General features: G+C 35.5%; 2 protein-coding genes across 3 annotated transcripts in view; one reads left to right on the forward strand and one right to left on the reverse strand.

Moving 5' to 3' along the window:
* The window catches only part of CWC27 (CWC27 spliceosome associated cyclophilin), a 264,308-nt gene that overhangs the window by 236,689 nt on the left and 7,444 nt on the right, over positions 1-20,175 (reverse strand). Inside the window, exons 3-7 of the mRNA XM_050793764.1 lie at positions 14,283-14,395; positions 12,351-12,494; positions 4,560-4,658; positions 3,519-3,622; positions 1,137-1,206 (exon numbers count right to left, since the gene is read on the reverse strand). Of these exons, the coding sequence (XP_050649721.1) occupies positions 1,137-1,206; positions 3,519-3,622; positions 4,560-4,658; positions 12,351-12,494; positions 14,283-14,395 (530 nt within the window). The remainder of the gene's footprint in view (positions 1-1,136; positions 1,207-3,518; positions 3,623-4,559; positions 4,659-12,350; positions 12,495-14,282; positions 14,396-20,175) is intronic.
* SREK1IP1 (SREK1 interacting protein 1) overlaps positions 1-20,175 on the forward strand; it is a 276,826-nt gene that overhangs the window by 198,455 nt on the left and 58,196 nt on the right. The gene's annotated exons all lie outside the window — the stretch shown is intronic.

Here is a 20,175-nt window from a genome sequence, read left to right on the forward strand (position 1 = left end):
ATTGAATCCATCCCATCAAATATGTCACTCAAGGATACAATAAAAAGCAACAAAAAATTATGACCAAAACATTTTATATACGCACCCATTTTAATTATATTTTAATGCAAGGGGTATTAAGTAGAATGCTTACTAAGCGTCCAACATTAGCCTACAAAAACCATGCTCACTAATCAGGGAACATATGGATAAAGAAGTAAAAATAACAATAATAATATGTTTTTAACTCAATGTTATTGTTAGAGTTGGTAAGAAATAGATAATTATGTTAAGCAAGTAAGGCTCATATGTTATAAAGTTTTAATTACAACAATAAAGACTATGACCCTAATCCTTTAGGTCTCAGTATTCACTAATTTTCAAAAAAGAAAGGCGTATCAGAACCTTCAGGAGTAGAAACCCTTGAAGATAGTTTTCTCATAGTATACACACCAGAATTACTGCTCTAAACAATGAAAAGACATTGTGTTTCAGTAATGAGTATTATGATGCAAGCAATATTCAAGAAAACCACATGTAAAGGCCTACAGGAAGGACTAGCAGAATAAAAAGGCCAGGAGGTGCTACATAATTCAAGGACACGGATTTAATAGTTACAAGGACCTGGGTTCGTTTCCCTGCTGTAGCTACTTATTGGTTATGTTACTTTGAGCAAATTATAAACTATAGCTGAATTTATTCATGAGTAAAATGAGGATAATAATACCACTGATCTCAAAGGGCTGTGATGAGAATGAAATAAACAAAATATATATAAATAACATTAAAATGAATGTAAGAGTTTTGGAATGTGACTGTTTATAACAGTAATGATAATAATCATTATCATCTATCATACCACCTGAATAAACAGCAGTTAGGATCTGAACCATAAAGTCCGACCATTCAAAAAACTGCAAGTCTAGTTCAAACTGACTTTTTAAAAATGCCAACATTAAACATAAATGAACACTACAATTTTATGTGGATAATCTCAAAAGTTGCAAATATTACTGACCACAAATCAATTTACAAATCCAATGAACACTTACTGAGCCTGCTCCATGTAAAACCTGCTGTGCCAGACATAGCAAGAGATACAATAGTAAGATATAGACCCTAATCTCTTTTATAAGTTAGAACAAATTAGAGATTACCTGACTAACTCGATTTACTTCCTCCTCTTCTTCCTCAGCTTCCTCTCCAAATGAAAGTAAACTAAAATTTCTAGTCCCAAAAAAAGAAAGAAAAAAATGGAAAGAAAAAGTCAAATCAAACTTATACATTATTTTCAGAGCAAGAAAACAGAATTTACAAGAAGAAATACATTCTGACTGTTGTAAAAAAGACCATATTACTCAGTATTCAGCAGAAGTATTCTAATGATCTATATTTTCAGTATGTTAAGGCTTTTGCCTCACGACATAGTGTTTCCCATATCATACTAACTTTTAATGACCAAAATCCCTCCTGAGCTAAGGGATCCCTCCTGTACTGAGTCAAGCATGACAGAAATAATTAAGCTTTTTATATTTATCAAACTGGTAGCAAAATGGGGGTTTCTGAAAAACTAATAAGTATATACCCCTGAGTGCTACAAATGGGAAGCAATTAATCTAGTATTGCGCAAAATATTTTTTAATATTTTAAAATTAATATGTATACAAAATTGTCAGACAAAAAAAATATGAGCAATAAACAACTAAAATAGCCCACAAGGAGAAAAAACTACATTTGTCTCCTCTGATTCATCAAACAAAAGTAATCTCAAGTAAGATAAACAATAAGTTACTAAAACTCTCTCTCAAATAGAAAAATTAAAGATATGGCAGCAAAACAGATTTTTTTTCCCCCAAAACCTAGAAGCAAGCAATGACCAACATATCATCCCTAACATATTTGCTGGAAACAAAAACAAAGCAAAACACACCAAAAAAATGACTTTAGAGTTTATTGTTAAGATAAATCATAGTGATGACATACTGTATGTGAATATAGTGACAGTGACCTTTCATCCAGAGATAGACTAATCAAAATAAGCTGATCAAAGAAATTTTAAAAATCAAATAAATATTTCCAATAAGCAGTCATTTTGCCACAAGGAATTAACTGCTTATTAAAGTGTCTGGTCATATCTGACAGTTTATAAAACAATTTAACTTTGTATTTGTAGGATGTCAACGAAAAAGGCTAATAGGTATTGAATGCCTATACTACTGGGTGTTTTAACATACCTCTTCTCATGTAATCCTCATAATAACCAGAAATTGAACTTATTCTAATCTCCATTTTATAGGAAGAGGTAACTGAAGCTTAGAAATTTGAATCCACTTTGCTTTTCATTAACTAGGTTTGGCAGGATTATATCTAGAATTGATCAAATCTAATAATTATAGGTACAATAAAATCCCTAATAAGGATCCTACAGTTCAGTAAAAGAATACGTTGAAATCTAACTCTGCAGTATATACAGACAGTATTAATAATGTAGAATATTGTCCAAAATAATGAAATTTATTTTTATTCCTATTCTTTGGAAAATTATCTTCTGGAAATAAACCAGAATACTGAATGAAACAGCTTTATATTTTTAAATGTTTTTGATAAGATTATTTTTAATGGCACCAAAAAAGGATTGAAAAGTTAAATACAAGTTAAATTGCATAATGCAATCATGCAGTCATTAAAAATATTCTTTATACTTTTCTCTACTTTCTATTTATACTGAGTGAGAATATATTAATTTTAAAATAAGCAACAAACAAAAGTTTCTCAACAAATCATTTATATAAATAATTGTTACAGGGATCATAAAATATGTATATATTTACTAACACAGATTTCTTATGAACAACTGAGATGACATGTTTGTAGCTTAAGTTTAAGATATACTGCACCGAATACAAGAGTTGCTCATTTAGGAAAACAAACAAACAAACAAAAACCACACTAATATGGTTTGGGCTCTGTGTCCCCACCCAAATCTCATCTCGAGTAATTCCCATAATCCCCACGTGTTTTATGGGAGGGACCCTGGTGGGTGGTGATTGGATTATGGGGTGGTGTCCCCAAAGCTGTTCTCATGATACTAAGTGAGTTCCCATAAGAGCTGATGGTTTTACAAGTGTTTGACAGTTCCTCCTTCACACTCGCTCTCTCTCCTGCTGCCTTGTGAAGAAGGCGCCTGCTTCGCCTTCCTCCACGACTGAAGTTTTCTGAGGCCTCGCTAGCCATGCGGAACTGTGAGTCAATTAAACCTGTTTCCTTTGTAAATTACCCAGTCTCAGGTATATCTTTACAGCAGTGTGAAAACGGACTAATACACACACTCATAATTCCAATATCTCTCGGTCTCAGGCATGTCTTTATAGCAGTGTAAAAATGAACTAATACAACCACACACTCATAATTCCAATATATCTCTGGTTCAAACTGGCCTCTGCTTTGCTAGTAAACAATTACTATAAAAGGAAATAAAGTAAATTAAATGAATGAGTGTCATTTTTCAAGCTGAAGAAAAATCTCTCCACTATGATTACTTTGTGCCTTTGGGTTTCAATTTCTTTACTTCCTCCTCTGGTTTCTCTTTTTTCGGCCTTTTAATTTCCCTTGGAATGATGTCATCAAAAGGATTAAACAAAACCTATGAAAAAAAATTTTGAAAACATTATTCCATTTTTAACATTTCACAAAAAATTAAACTCAGTATGTAATTCCATTGGTATAGTGTCTGTATTTTTTCCAACACAAACATTATTAGTATAGTGATATATATTTACTACACAACATGCTTCCACTTACACGGCCTCATTGGATTCTCTCAATAATCCTGTGTGCTATCAACTAAGGGATATTTTATCCCCGTTTTACAAAAGGGAAAAATATTTAAGAAAATGTAAATGATACAGAGTAAGCAAGACCAACTCAATGCTTTGATTCCAAATCAAGTATTCTTATTTTTGCTTCCTCAATGAAGGATCACTCTTTTTTTTTTTTGAGATGGAGTCTTGCTCTGTTGCCCAGGTTGGAGTGCAGTGGTGTGATCTCGGCTCACTGCAACCTCTGCCTCTCAGGTTCAAGTCATTATCCTGCCTCAGCCTCCCGAGTAGCTGGGACTACAGGCGCGTGCCACCATGTCCAACCATTTTTTTGTATTTTTAGTAAACACAGGATTTCACTGTGTTAGCCAGGACAGTCTCCATCTCCTGACCTCATGATCCACCCACCTCGGCCTCCCAAAGTGCTGGGATTATAGGCGTGAGTCACTGTGCCCAGCAGATCACTCTTAAATTACCTATGAAGTCACTTCTTTGGGCTAAATAAACCTAATTCCTTTAACTTTCTATTATGAGGTAAGCTTTTCAGTCATTGGATTATCAGATAAAGTTTCATCTTTGAATTAAAATCTTTAATTTAAATAATTATTAACTAGAAATTGTGCCCAAATAAATCAGAGATAAAATTTGAAGTGTGATGTTTACTTAGTATAAAGCCTTCATCCAATAGTTTAAAAATACTAAGAATCAATTCCTCTTAAACGACAATTTAAGTGCTGTATCTCATAATAATCATGCTCCTACCTCACAGCTTTTTATTTTGTGTGGATTATGTGGTCTTTCTTCATCATCAATGTCTACTTCTGACAGTCGCAACATGTTATATACTGTATCCCCTGTAACCTATCAAATTAAAAATATAATGTAATTGAAAATCATTGCACTCATCCTTTGAATTAAGAGAAAACCTTTAAAAGTATTTTTCAAATAATGAAAAGGAAATTTCATATGATTACATAAAATATAGACATTTAATAATGCAAATAAAGCAACTTTATCTTAAAGGAGAAAAGCATGGATGGAGATCAATCCCTCAATAAGTGTTTTGGAAATTTCCAATATATATTTAATGTAAGTTTTTATTAACAATATAATGCCAAATAATCTCCTACTGAATGACAACTTTTCATTCAAAGATCATAAACAAATTTAAACTTTGGAATAGGATAAAATAAGCAAATAATAACAATAACAATGTGGTAAATGCTTTAGAGACATTATCTCATTTGATGCTCACAAACATCCTAAAAGTAGGAACTATCATTATCCTTCTACAGATAAGAAAAATGAGGCTTAAAGAAGCTACAGAACCAACAGTGATGGCCTTTCTAACTATGCTACACATTGTCTCTGATGTGTTAGTTATATAATCCCAATTGTAAAAACTGATGCAGAATGGCAACTTAAATCTCATTTTATTATACACTCTTATTTTTAAGAAATAAATGGAGGGAATCTATAAACATCAGACAGACTGTGTTGGAGTGGCTCAAAAGAATGTGCCAATGCATATTTCTTAACCCATTGTTATTATTAATAAGTATTAACCAACAACATTGCAAAATATGGTTTTAGTATGATTCCCTTCATTCAGTGTTTCTCAAGAGTTTTAAAACAACACCAAGCATTCCAATTGTACTGAATTTGTTTTTTTCCCTTTCATCATCACAAACTCTAGTTCTGCCCGGCATATGGGGAAACCACTCTTACTGAACCAGCAGAGGGCGCTGACATACTAGTGATGTCTAATATGCCTAAGACTTAAAACATATAGAAATGTATTTATGAGAAGGGAGTGAGAGAAGAAAACCTTCAGAATCCCTTTTTAAAGGGAATTGTTGAAAATTCTATAGAAAGGATATTCCCTAATATGACATTAAATGTGAGCAGGATTAAATAGGTACTATTCAAAGTAATATTTACAGTAAGTAGTTTCAATGTCAACACAAATTCCACTTTAGACTTTAAAAAACCAATCATTAAGAAACTAAACTTTATTTTTTATTTTTTTTATTTTTTTTAATTTATTTATTATTATTATACTTTAAGTTGTAGGGTACATGTGCATAACGTGCAGGTTTGTTACATATGTATACTTGTGCCATGTTGCTGTGCTGCACCCATCAACTCGTCATTTACATCAGGTATAACTCCCAATGCAATCCCTCCCCCCTTCCCCCTCCCCATGATAGGCCCCGGTGCGTGATGTTCCCCTTCCTGAGTCCGAGTGATCTCATTGTTCAGTTCCCACCTATGAGTGAGAACATGCAGTGTTTGGTTTTCTGTTCTTGTGATAGTTTGCTAAGAATGATGGATTCCAGCTGCATCCAAGTCCCTACAAAGGACTCAAACTCATCCTTTTTTATGGCTGCATAGTATTCCATATATGTGCCACATTTTCTTAATCCAATCTGTCACTGATGGACATTTGGGTTGATTCCAAGTCTTTGCTATTGTGAAGAGTGCTGCAATAAACATACGTGTGCATGTGTCTTTATAGCAGCATAATTTATAATCCTTTGGGTATATACCCAGTAATGGGATGGCTGGGTCATATGGTACATCTAGTTCCAGATCCTTGAGGAATCGCCATACTGTTTTCCATAATGGTTGAACTAGTTTACAATCCCACCAACAGTGTAAAAGTGTTCCTATTTCTCCACATCCTCTCCAGCACCTGTTGTTTCCTGACTTTTTAATGATTGCCATTCTAACTGGTGTGAGATGGTATCTCATTGTGGTTTTGATTTGCATTTCTCTGATGGCCAGTGATGATGAGCATTTTTTCATGTGTCTGTTGGCTGTATGAATGTCTTCTTTTGAGAAATGTCTGTTCATATCCTTTGCCCACTTTTTGATGGGGTTGTTTGTTTTTTTCTTGTAAATTTGTTTGAGTTATTTGTAGGTTCTGGATATTAGCCCTTTGTCGGATGAGTAGATTGCAAAAATTTTCTCCCATTCTGTAGGTTGCCTGTTCACTCTGATGGTAGTGTCTTTTGCTGTGCAGAAGCTCTTTAGTTTAATGAGATCCCATTTGTCAATTTTGGCTTTTGCTGCCGTTGCTTTTGGTGTTTTAGACATGAAGTCTTTGCCCATGCCTATGTCCTGAATGGTACTACCTAGGTTTTCCTCTAGGATTTTTATGGTATTAGGTCTAACATTTAAGTCTCTAATCCATCTTGAATTAATTTTCGTATAAGGAGTAAGGAAAGGATCCAGTTTCAGCTTTCTACTTATGGCTAGCCAATTTTCCCAGCACCATTTATTAAATAGGGAATCCTTTCCCCATTTCTTGTTTCTCTCAGGTTTGTCAAAGATCAGATGGCTGTAGATGTGTGGTATTATTTCTGAGGACTCTGTTCTGTTCCATTGGTCTATATCTCTGTTTTGGTACCAGTACCATGCTGTTTTGGTTACTGTAGCCTTGTAGTATAGTTTGAAGTCAGGTAGCGTGATGCCTCCAGCTTTGTTCTTTTGACTTAGGATTGTCTTGGAGATGCGGGCTCTTTTTTGGTTCCATATGAACTTTAAAGCAGTTTTTTTCCAATTCTGTGAAGAAACTCATTGGTAGCTTGATGGGGATGGCATTGAATCTATAAATTACCTTGGGCAGTATGGCCATTTTCACGATATTGATTCTTCCTATCCATGAGCATGGTATGTTCTTCCATTTGTTTGTGTCCTCTTTTATTTCACTGAGCAGTGGTTTGTAGTTCTCCTTGAAGAGGTCCTTTACATCCCTTGTAAGTTGGATTCCTAGGTATTTTATTCTCTTTGAAGCAATTGTGAATGGAAGTTCATTCCTGATTTGGCTCTCTGTTTGTCTGTTACTGGTGTATAAGAATGCTTGTGATTTTTGCACATTAATTTTGTATCCTGAGACTTTGCTGAAGTTGCTTATCAGCTTAAGGAGATTTTGGGCTGAGACAATGGGGTTTTCTAAATATACAATCATGTCATCTGCAAACAGGGACAATTTGACTTCTTCTTTTCCTAACTGAATACCCTTGATTTCTTTCTCTTGCCTGATTGCCCTAGCCAGAACTTCCAACACTATGTTGAATAGGAGTGGTGAGAGAGGGCATCCCTGTCTTGTGCCAGTTTTCAAAGGGAATTTTTCCAGTTTTTGCCCATTCAGTATGATATTGGCTGTGGGTTTGTCATAAATAGCTCTTATGATTTTGAGGTACGTTCCATCAATACCGAATTTATTGAGCGTTTTTAGCATGAAGGGCTGTTGAATTTTGTCAAAAGCCTTTTCTGCATCAATTGAGATAATCATGTGGTTCTTGTCATTGGTTCTGTTTATATGCTGGATTATGTTTATTGATTTGCGAATGTTGAACCAGCCTTGCATCCCAGGGATGAAGCCCACTTGATCATGGTGGATAAGCTTTTTGATGTGTTGCTGAATCCGGTTTGCCAGTATTTTATTGAGGATTTTGGCATCGATGTTCATCAGGGATATTGGTCTAAAATTCTCTTTTTTTGTTGTGTCTCTGCCAGGCTTTGGTATCAGGATGATGTTGGCCTCATAAAATGAGTTAGGGAGGATTCCCTCTTTTTCTATTGATTGGAATAGTTTCAGAAGGAATGCTACCAACTCCTCCTTGTACCTCTGGTAGAATTCAGCTGTGAATCCATCGGGTCCTGGACTTTTTTTTGGTTGGTAGGATATTAATTGTTGCCTCAATTTCAGAGCCTGCTATTGGTCTATTCAGGGATTCAACTTCTTCCTGGTTTAGTCTTGGAAGAGTGTAAGTGTCCAGGAAATTATCCATTTCTTCTAGATTTTCCAGTTTATTTGCGTAGAGGTGTTTATAGTATTCTCTGATGGTAGTTTGTATTTCTGTGAGGTCGGTGGTGATATCCCCTTTATCATTTTTAATTGCATCGATTTGATTCTTCTCTCTTTTCTTCTTTATTAGTCTGGCTAGTGGTCTGTCAATTTTGTTGATCTTTTCAAAAAACCAACTCCTGGATTCATTGATTTTTTGGAGGGTTTTTTGTGTCTCTATCTCCTTCAGTTCTGCTCTGATCTTAGTTATTTCTTGCCTTCTGCTAGCTTTCGAATGTGTTTGCTCTTGCTTCTCTAGTTCTTTTAATTGCGATGTTAGAGTGTCAATTTTAGATCTTTCCTGCTTTCTCTTGTGGGCATTTAGTGCTATAAATTTCCCTCTACACACTGCTTTAAATGTGTCCCAGAGATTCTGGTATGTTGTATCTTTGTTCTCATTGGTTTCAAAGAACATCTTTATTTCTGCCTTCATTTCGTTATGTACCCAGTAGTCATTCAGGAGCAGGTTGTTCAGTTTCCATGTAGTTGAGCGGTTTTGATTGAGTTTCTTAGTCCTGAGTTCTAGTTTGATTGTACTGTGGTCTGAGAGACAGTTTGTTATAATTTCTGTTCTTGTACATTTGCTGAGGAGTGCTTTACTTCCAATTACGTGGTCAATTTTGGAGTAAGTATGATGTGGTGCTGAGAAGAATGTATATTCTGTTGATTTGGGGTGGAGAGTTCTATAGATGTCTATTAGGTCTGCTTGCTGCAGGGATGAGTTCAATTCCTGGATATCCTTGTTAACTTTCTGTCTCGTTGATCTGTCTAAAGTTGACAGTGGAGTGTTGAAGTCTCCCATTATTATTGTATGGGAGTCTAAGTCTCTTTGTAAGTCTCTAAGGACTTGCTTTATGAATCTGGGTGCTCCTGTATTGGGTGCATATATATTTAGGATAGTTAGCTCTTCCTGTTGAATTGATCCCTTTACCATTATGTAATGGCCTTCTTTGTCTCTTTTGATCTTTGATGGTTTAAAGTCTGTTTTATCAGAGACTAGTATTGCAACCCCTGCTTTTTTTTGTTCTCCATTTGCTTGGTAAATCTTCCTCCATCCCTTTATTTTGAGCCTATGTATGTCTCTGCGTGTGAGATGGGTCTCCTGAATACAGCAGACTGATGGGTCTTGACTCTTTATCCAGTTTGCCAGTCTGTGTCTTTTAATTGGAGCATTTAGTCCATTTACATTTAAGGTTAATATTGTTATGTGTGAACTTGATCCTGCCATTATGATATTAACTGGTTATTTTGCTCGTTAGTTGATGCAGTTTCTTCCTAGCCTCGATGGTCTTTACATTTTGGCATGTTTTTGCAATGGCTGGTACCGGTTGTTCCTTTCCATGTTGAGTGCTTCCTTCAGGGTCTCTTGTAAGGCAGGCCTAGTGGTGACAAAATCTCTAAGCATTTGCTTATCTGTAAAGGATTTTATTTCTCCTTCACTTATGAAACTTAGTTTGCCTGGATATGAAATTCTGGGTTTAAAATTCTTTTCTTTAAGAATGTTGAATATTGGCCCCCACTCTCTTCTGGCTTGGAGAGTTTCTGCTGAGAGATCTGCTGTTAGTCTGATGGGCTTCCCTTTGTGGGTAACCCGACCTTTCTCTCTGGCTGCCCTTAAGATTTTTTCCTTCATTTCAACTTTGGTGAATCTGGCAATTATGTGTCTTGGAGTTGTTCTTCTCGAGGAGTATCTTTGTGGCGTTCTCTGTATTTCCTGGATTTGAATGTTGGCCTGCCCTACTAGGTTGGGGAAGTTCTCCTGGATGATATCTTGAAGAGTGTTTTCCAACTTGGTTCCATTTTCCCCCTCACTTTCAGGCACCCCAATCAGACCTAGATTTGGTCTTTTTACATAATCCCATACTTCTTGCAGGCTTTGTTCATTTCTTTTTCTTCTTTTTTCTTTTGGTTTCTCTTCTCGCTTCATTTCATTCATTTGATCCTCAATCGCTGATACTCTTTCTTCCAGTTGATCGAGTCGGTTACTGAAGCTTGTGCATTTGTCACGTATTTCTCGTGTCATGGTTTTCATCTCTTTCATTTTGTTTATGACCTTCTCTGCATTAATTACTCTAGCCATCAATTCTTCCACTTTTTTTTCAAGATTTTTAGTTTCTTTGCGCTGGGTACGTAATTCCTCCTTTAGCTCTGAGAAATTTGATGGACTGAAGCCTTCTTCTCTCATTTCGTCAAAGTCATTCTCCGTCCAGCTTTGATCCGTTGCTGGCGATGAGCTGCGCTCCTTTGCCGGGGGAGATGCACTCTTATTTTTTTAATTTCCAGCTTTTCTGCCCTGCTTTTTCCCCATCTTTGTGGTTTTATCTGCCTCTGGTCTTTGATGATGGTGATGTACTGATGGGGTTTTGGTGTAGGTGTCCTTCCTGTTTGATAGTTTTCCTTCTAACAGTCAGGACCCTCAGCTGTAGGTCTGTTGGAGATTGCTTGAGGTCCACTCCAGACCCTGTTTGCCTGGGTATCAGCAGCAGAGGCTGCAGAAGATAGAATATTTCTGAACAGCGAGTGTACCTGTCTGACTCTTGCTTTGGAAGCTTCCTCTCAGGGGTGTACTCCTCCCTGTGAGGTGTGGGATGTCAGACTGCCCCTAGCGGGGGATGTCTCCCAGTTAGGCTACTCAGGGGTCAGGGACCCACTTGAGCAGGGAGTCTGTCCCTTCTCAGATCTCAACCTCCGTGTTGGGAGATCCACTGCTCTCTTCAAACCTGTCAGACAGAGTCGTTTGCGTCTGCAGAGGTGTCTGCTGCGTTTGTTTAGTTTACTGTGCCCTGTCCCCAGAGGTGGAGTCTACAGAGACAGGCAGGTTTCCTTGAGCTGCTGTGAGCTCCACCCAGTTCGAGCTTCCCAGCAGCTTTGTTTACCTACTTAAGCCTCAGCAATGGTGGGCGCCCCTCCCCCAGCCTCGCTGCTGCCTTGCCGGTAGATCACAGACTGCTGCGCTAGCAATGAGGGAGGCTCCGTGGGTGTGGGACCCTCCCGGCCAGGTGTGGGATATGATCTCCTGGTGTGCCTGTTTGCTTAAAGCACAGTATTGGGGTGGGAGTTACCCGATTTTCCAGGTGTTGTGTGTCTCAGTTCCCCTGGCTAGGAAAAGGGACTCCCTTCCCCCTTGCACTTCCCAGGTGAGGCAATGCCTCGCCCTGCTTCAGCTCTCGCTGGTCGGTCGGGCTGCAGCAGCTGACCAGCACCGATCGTCTGGCACTCCCCCGTGAGATGAACCCAGTACCTCAGTTGAAAATGCAGAAATCACCGGTCTTCTGTGTCGCTCACGCTGGGAGTTGGAGACTGGAGCTGCTCCTATTCGGCCATCTTGCTCCGCCCCCCAAGAAACTAAACTTTAAACTACTAAATGTTATTACCTAAATGTGTTTCCGAAAATGTAAAATCAATACTGGCTAAGTGGCACATTATTAGCTCATACCATTACTATGGTTTTAAAGAAGAAATACACTGAAGTCACAACTAATGAGTGAATTGAAAGATGCAAAAAAGAATTTAGCTGCTCCCTCATAGTGCACTATAATAGGAATATATTCCATCATTTTTGTAAAGAATAAACATATCCTATGGAATGTTTTGATGACGGTAACTCTTAGATAAGTTAATCATATGTATCTTAGAAGCCTAAGGAATAACATAAAACCAAAAACTGAACCACAGGTTTAAAATCACTGGACACTAACCTTTCCAAAGATGGTATGCTTATTGTTAAGTTCATCCGCTCGACCCAGTGTGAAGAAAAACTGGCTGCCATTATCATGAGAACCAGCATTTGCCATGGCAACCAGGCCTCTCCGATTAAAACGCAACCGTGAATGAAATTCATCCTGAAATGTAAAAAAGATCTAGTGAATGTCCTCAGTTATAAGACCCGTCATATGCAGTTATTCAACTTGACCCGCAAGGTCCCGTACAACTTCTAATAAAAAATGCAGACATTTTGCTTAATTGATTTTTGAGCACTTACTATTCTTTCAATGTTATTAAACTTGAATTCACTAGACTGTATTTTCTAAATATACTCATACAGAAATATACCCTATTTTGTAGAAAGCTGCTTAGTTATACCCAAAGGAAGAGTACCCAAGGGGGAATGGATTTCTAAGTTATTTCCCTATTCTCATCCCAAAGTCAGCTAAGCTTTTGAAATCTTCTCTTACTTTTCCCAGAACACTACCTTTGAGCCATTGCAGAGTCTTCAATTATTACTCTTTCCCATCTCATTCTAAATGTCATTAAATAATTGCTTTCTTCTTGTTTTTTAATTCAAATAATCTACTATTATTGTGTCATGTAATTTTACCATGTCTTTTTAAAGTTCTAAGTTGAATCTTCTCTGAAATGGCACTGATTCTATTAGCCAGTTTTCAAAAGAGCAGGAACAAGTCTTTCTAAGGTGGTTTTCTCACCACAATAGGGCTACTTAACAAATATATTAGTCTCTTAGTTAACAGAATTTCCTTCCAACCTGATATTGAAGTCATTTATAAATGTAGCCATGTTATATCATAAATGCTTTTCACAAAGGGAGATTTTTTCCTTAATAAATAATTCTCAAGAGATCTGAACTCAATGGATCACAACTCTGTATACTGTATTCAAAATGACCTAATTGAAAAATGTAACAAGATAACTGTATTACCTGAAAATAATGAAGCAAAAATCTCAAGTTAGGAAGGAATTGTCAAAAACAACTATTCTGTTACACTAAATAAAAGAATAAAAGAATGTTTCCGACTAGACGAAGTACCTAAAATCATGAGAAGTCTTACCATGGTAAAATATAAAACAGTCTAAAAGTGATATCTGAGACTTTTAAAATAACTATTCCAAATTTCTAAGGCCATTATCATCTGGAAATTAAAGCAAACAGTTCAAATATTTTCTTCAAGAATGACACAATGACTTGGTAAAAGATGAAAGGAAAATGCAGACAATCTATTCCATTAGTATAAAAATGAATTTTTCAAAAACTCCCATATTTTAAGAGATACTGTTTACTCATTCAAAGAACATGATATTGGTGCCATCAAATTAATAACAAACACAACTTTTAGCTTTTACTTGAACTTGCTATTGTTCTTAATATCTTCACTATGACATTAACTCTTTTTCTTCTTAGATCTATGTTGGCAGATAAGAAATCACTGACCTATTCTTGATTAATGCATCTTTTACAGACAATTTATTTATTTATTTATTTTTTTGAGAGAGAGTCTCACTTGGTCGCCCAGGCTAGAGCGCACTGGTGCGATCTCAGCTCACTGCAACCTCCACCTCCCAGGTTCAGGCAATTCTCCTGCCTCAGCCTCTTGAGTAGCTGGGATTACAGGTGTGTGCCACCATGCCTGGCTACTTTTTGTAATTTTAGTAGAGACGGGGTTTCACCATTGGCCAGGCTGGTCTCAAACTCCTGACCTCAAATGATCCGCCCCCCTTGGCTTCCCAAAGTGCTGAATTACAGGCATGAGCTACTGCACCCAGCCTGATTTTTATATACTACTGTGAAATGTTTTTTCCTCTTGTGGAACACAATCATTTTCGATTAAGCAATCCAAACTGACTTGGAAATAATAACAACAAAAATAGTAATAAAAATAATAATTCAGCCTTACTTTGAATGGTGCTCCATAGATAGACTCTCCACCACTCCCTGTGCCAGTAGGATCTCCGCCTTGGACTATAAAACCAGGCACAACTCTATGAAAAATGGTATTGTCATAATAAGCTGAAAAAAAATAAAAATAATTTATCAATGTCTAAAATTAATCATATCTACAGTTACCAAAATTAATACAGCTAGAGTCAAAAGATTTATTTTCCAGAACGTTAAATAGGCTCCCAAGCCAAAACCTTTTGTATCCTCCTTCTTATAAAATAGTTACTTCTCAAAACAGCACACATTTCTACAGAAACCATCATTGCTGACTTTTTGTTTTTATTTCTAGGATTCTCTCAAACTCTGGATTGGTTTTCAAAATAGAAATTAGAGAGTTCTGGCAGGAAGGAGCAGCAATTTTGTGCCCCAGGGGACATTTGTCAATTTCTGAAAATATTTTTCAGAAATGGGGGATACTATTGGCATCTAGTGAGTAGGGGGCAGGGATACTGCTAAACATCCTATACTGCAAAAGACAGTCCCCACAACAGAGAATTACCAGCCCAAAATGTCAACTGTGTGGAGACTGAGAAACCCCGGCAAAGATGAACACCTTATTTCCGATTGCTTCCTCTTTTCCTCACAGAAAATTAATTTATTAATATACAAACTCATAATACATCAAAATTACTTATTAGTTATAGGTCTGGAACCATCAATACACCCTCCTCAAGAAACTCTGAATAAACAAAACAAATAACACAATACATACTTGAGTCCAATTAGCTCAATTGTTTTGCTAAATGATTGAAATAAATTATTCATATTTATATATAATTCAAAAATATACAATTAGAGTATATAATTTAGAACTCATAAATATACAGGGCAGATTGTATATGACCTCCCATACTATATATTATCTGGAACCTAAAATCATTAGGGTACTTCATAGAAGAAAAGGAAGTTAACTTGTGAATGGCAGAAGCATGGCATCTCAGTGAGTCAAAGCATAAGTGAAAAATTGAGTGGGGAGCAGGAATTAGAGTTTGCCTGAATAAGAGAATTTACATTAAGAAGTAGCAATAATGGCCACACGCATAAGAAAAGATGCTCAATATTATTAGTCATTAGAGAAATGCAAATCAAAACCACAATCAGATACTATTTCACACCCACTAGAATGGCTAACATCAAAAACCTTAAAAGAGTAAGTATTGGTAAGGATGTGATGAAACTGGAACCCTTTTACATTGCTGGTGGGAATATAAAATAGTGTAAAAAGTTAAACACAGAATTAGCATGTAATCCAGCAATTATGCTTCTAGGTGTATGTGTATACAAGTAATATATATGTTTATATATTCATATATAGTTTTTAAGTGTAAATATACATAGTTCACATAAACAATATATAATATATAAGTAATTATAATAGTAGTTATAAGTAATTTTGATATATATTGTTTGATATATAAACAATATATAATATATATATCACTGTGCACATGATCAGATTTGCTTTTATGAAATATCATATATTTATATATATTATTTCTATATATATCCAAAAGAATCGATTGTTTACATATACATCCAAATTATATATATGTATATATATCCAAAAGAGTTGAAAACAAGTACTCAAATACTCACACACAAATGTTCATAGCAGCACTAGTCACAAGAGCCAACAGGTGTAAACAATTCAAATGTCTATCAACAGATGAATGGATAAATAAAATGTGATATATACATATGATGGAATATGACTGTCACGAAAAGGAATGAAATACTGATACATGCTACAAAATGGATGAACTTCAAAAACATGCTAAGTGAAAGAACCCAAACACAGAGTCACATACTGTCAGACTCCATTTATAAGAAATATCTAGAATAGGTAAATCTGCAGAGATGGAAAATAGATTGGTGGTTGCTGGGGGCTGTGGGTGGAGAAGGGGTATGTTATTCCATTCTCACACTGCTATGAAGAAATACTTGAGACTGGATAATTTATAAAGGAAAGAGGTTTAATTAACTGACAGTTCCACATTGGGCAGAGGCCTCAGGAAACTTACAATCATGGTGGATGGCAAAGGAGAAGCAGGCACTTTCTTCAGGTAGCGGGACGGAGTGAGTGCAAGCAGGGGAAATGTCAGATGCTTATAAAACCACCAGATCTTATGAGACTCACTCATTATCACAAGAACAGTAAGGGAGAAAATGCCCCTATGATCCAATCACTTCCACCTGGTCCTGCCCTAGACATGTGGGGATTATGGGGATTACAATTCAAGGTGAGATCTGGGTGGGGACACAGAGCTGAATCCTATCAAGGGGAGAATAGAGAATGACTGGGTTAATGGATACAGAGTTTTCTTTCGGGGTAATAAAGTGTTTTATAACTATACAGAGGTGCCAGCTGCACAATACAGTGAATGTACTAACTGACACTGAACTGTACACTTAAAATGGTTAGTTCTATGTTATATAAACTTCCCCACAGGTTTTTAAAAAAATCCTTTAGGTGGAAGGAAAGAAATTATTTTACATCACTGAAATTAGTTCTGTACTTACATTAGGTAAGCACAAGAGGAGAACATATGTAGTATGAAGTACTGAATAAACAAAAGCTATTATTTTTGTTGTTGTAAAAACAAACAAAGCAAGTAGCAACAAAGCAGGTTGTGGTTGAACCAACTATTGAGTTAGGCAGACATGATTCAATCACATGCTTAGGGTTACAAAGCAGAAAGATGTAAAGAGCACAGTTCCCTAAAGATTTCACAGAGCTTCCCTAAAGATTTCACCAGATTTCTTGACATAGAGGATGATAAATGTCTTTATTATTTAAATCATTTTAAGTTGGGTCTTCTATTACCTGCAACTGAATATAACCTGAATATAACTCATTCAATAAAAAATATTTATCAAGTATCTACTGTGGGCCAGGCATTTTACTGATACAATTACTGACATAATTTATAAAGTTCCTATTTTAGTGGCTTGGAGACACCCTCATAATTATTTATATTTGCAAAGCATAACTGGATGTACAATGCATATTTTAAAAAATATAATCTGTATTCTAACAACTGTATTTAGTACACAGTACGTAAGAAGAAGTAGAAAGGAAGACCAGCTGACTTTGCTTACTCCCTTCTCCCAGTGCAGGGCAGTTGGGCTGTATTTACAAGAGCTCCCTAGTGCAGACAAGTTCCCTCTGGTTACAAATACACACTATAAAAAGCAAAAGGTCTAAAAGTATCTCTCCTATATTCCTAGGTAACTATTTAATGAGTTACACTAACACTGCATGTAGCAGTCAGGAGTTTGAATCTCGCCTTTTGCTAGCTATACAATCTTAAACTCCATTTTCTCATAAATCTAATAACATAAATTAAGGCACAGTGTCAATCTGAAGATTAAACAATGTGAAAGCAAACTACACATTTTCAAGTTCAACACATATGTGAGGTCAAACTAATATCTTCACTCAGATGCTACAAATTCATATTCAAATTTGAGTATAAAATATACCCCAGTATATATCATATAATGAATATTCCTCTAGACCCACAATAAGCAGTCAACCAATACTTTTTGAGCACTGTGCACATGATCAGATTTGCATTTTCAAAACATCATTCAAATACCCAGGGTGAATATCTTAGAAAGAGACATGACTGGAGAGAGAGGGGGAGTGAGAGAGAGAGAGAGAGAACGAAAGAGAGAGCGCAAGTACATGCGACAGAGAGCCAGTTAGAGAACGCAAGCAAGCAACTACTGCCCTGAGAGTCATTACGTAACTATGGCTTATCTTGAGATACACAGACTCGAGAACTACTTTGGAAGCAAGATCCATAAGACCCACATATATGTTACCTGTGAGGGAAAAAGGGCAGGAAAGAGGTCTGTTTTACTTGTTTTCAAATTTTACAATTTCACCATTTTATTTCTTTTCTCCTATTTCCCATTAAGTGTTTCAGTGATGCTGACTTTTTATTTTAAGATTTTCTTTATGATTTTCCTAGTTATATTCCTGTTGGATGCATGAAATTATTATAATACCATATATAAATGAGTAAAAATTTTCTATACTCTCTACAGTATAACTTGTATTCTAACATAGCTGGAATTTCCAATATCCACAAATCTTCCATATTTACTATTTCAACTTCTTTGTAATTTATTAGTAATCACTATTGAACTATGCATTTATAGTTGTATTTATAGTTTATAATACCCTATAATATATTTTGCTGCTTGCAATGTTTGCTTTTCTTAAATTTTTATGTATCATCACAAGTATTTTGAAAAAGTTTTATTATTTCATTATGCATGTTCATAATATCCTCCTGAATGTTCTCCACTATTGAAAAAAGATACCTAAATGTATCTTAAATATGAAACAAAGTTCCTATTTGATTGCTGTCATTCTAGTATTTGTCACATAGTTTTTATTTCTGGCTACAATAATATATGGGCATTATCATATATTTTGAATAACTGCATTTCTTGCCCAAGTTCACAGAGGAATTTATATTTGCATTTTAAAGTAGTTATACGTATGGGGAGGGGGGAGGGGGGAGGGACTGCATTGGGAGTTATACCTGATGTAAAGGACGAGTTGATGGGTGCTGACGAGTTGATGGGTGCAGCACACCAACACGGCACAAGTATACATATGTAACAAACCTGCACGTTATGCACATGTACCCTAGAACTTAAAGTATAATAATAATAAAAAAAAGAAAAAAAAAGAACAATAGATATTAATAAATATTCTCCCAGTCTTTTCAAAAAAAAATAAATAAAGTAGTTATACATTTCTTCTTCTAGAATCCTGTTTTGTGTTTATGTAAATATTAACATTAATAATAACTTTTTATCTAACACTCATCCTGCGACCAGTCTGCACTATTTACTCCAGCCTCTCTGGTATTTTTTTTAAACAAGTATTTCGGTTTTGTAAAGAAATTTGTTTTAACTTGTAGCATATTTATGCTTATATTTGTCACTCTAAAGAATTAGTAAACTATTATTAAAGAATAAAAGATAACCAATAAAGTGTGGACCATGATGAGACAAGAATGATGTAAAATAAAGGTGAAGAGAATAATAGTTACACAATGTATTAAACATTTTGATTTTCTTATCCACTTCTCCCTCTGCTCCCCACTTGTCTATAAAACAAACATAAAATTATACTCCTTCTTCACACTGGAGGAACTAATGAAATTATCAAAGCTAATAAGCTTCCCTTTCATTTCTTTATATATTTTTGCACTATTTTTTAAATGATAATTTTTTTAAAGTTCTACTCATTTTAAATGTCCACCTAACTATGCTGCAAAGACCAAAAATCTAAGATTAAGTCTGTATAATGGTTTTGGTTTTGTAAAGGCTATAAACCATCCTTTGGCTATGAACATCATTTTAGTTGAGGGCCATATCTGAGACTGTGCTCTTACTTGTTCATATTTTTATTCATTTGCTTTTAAATTCCAGAAACCATGCTTTAAAAAAACTAATATGAGTGTTTCAAGATCTAGAAACATTACGACTCATCTAAATCATAGAAGCAAAGAACTAAAATGGGGTTTTCTGGATTATATTTTTGAAACCTTGACTTAACTCATTTAGGAATATCTTTGTTTAAATCAGTCTTCTTAGGCTGCATGTTAGCCTCTCCAATAATAATTCTATCTCTATTCAATTAAGAGGATTGGTGAATTTGATTAAGAGAATTATTCTGGTTATTTTTAAAATTATTTTTCTATTCTTTCTTCTTTCTCCTTGCATTATTACAAATAGGTGAATAATTGTTTGTTTTAATAATTGAGTTTCATTATCACCCAATTGAAGAACCTCATTTCTTCTTCACTGTCACATTGTATCCAGAT

The sequence above is a fragment of the Macaca thibetana genome, chromosome 6, assembly GCF_024542745.1.
Source record: "Macaca thibetana thibetana isolate TM-01 chromosome 6, ASM2454274v1, whole genome shotgun sequence".
NCBI classification, from domain to species: Eukaryota; Metazoa; Chordata; class Mammalia; order Primates; family Cercopithecidae; genus Macaca; species Macaca thibetana.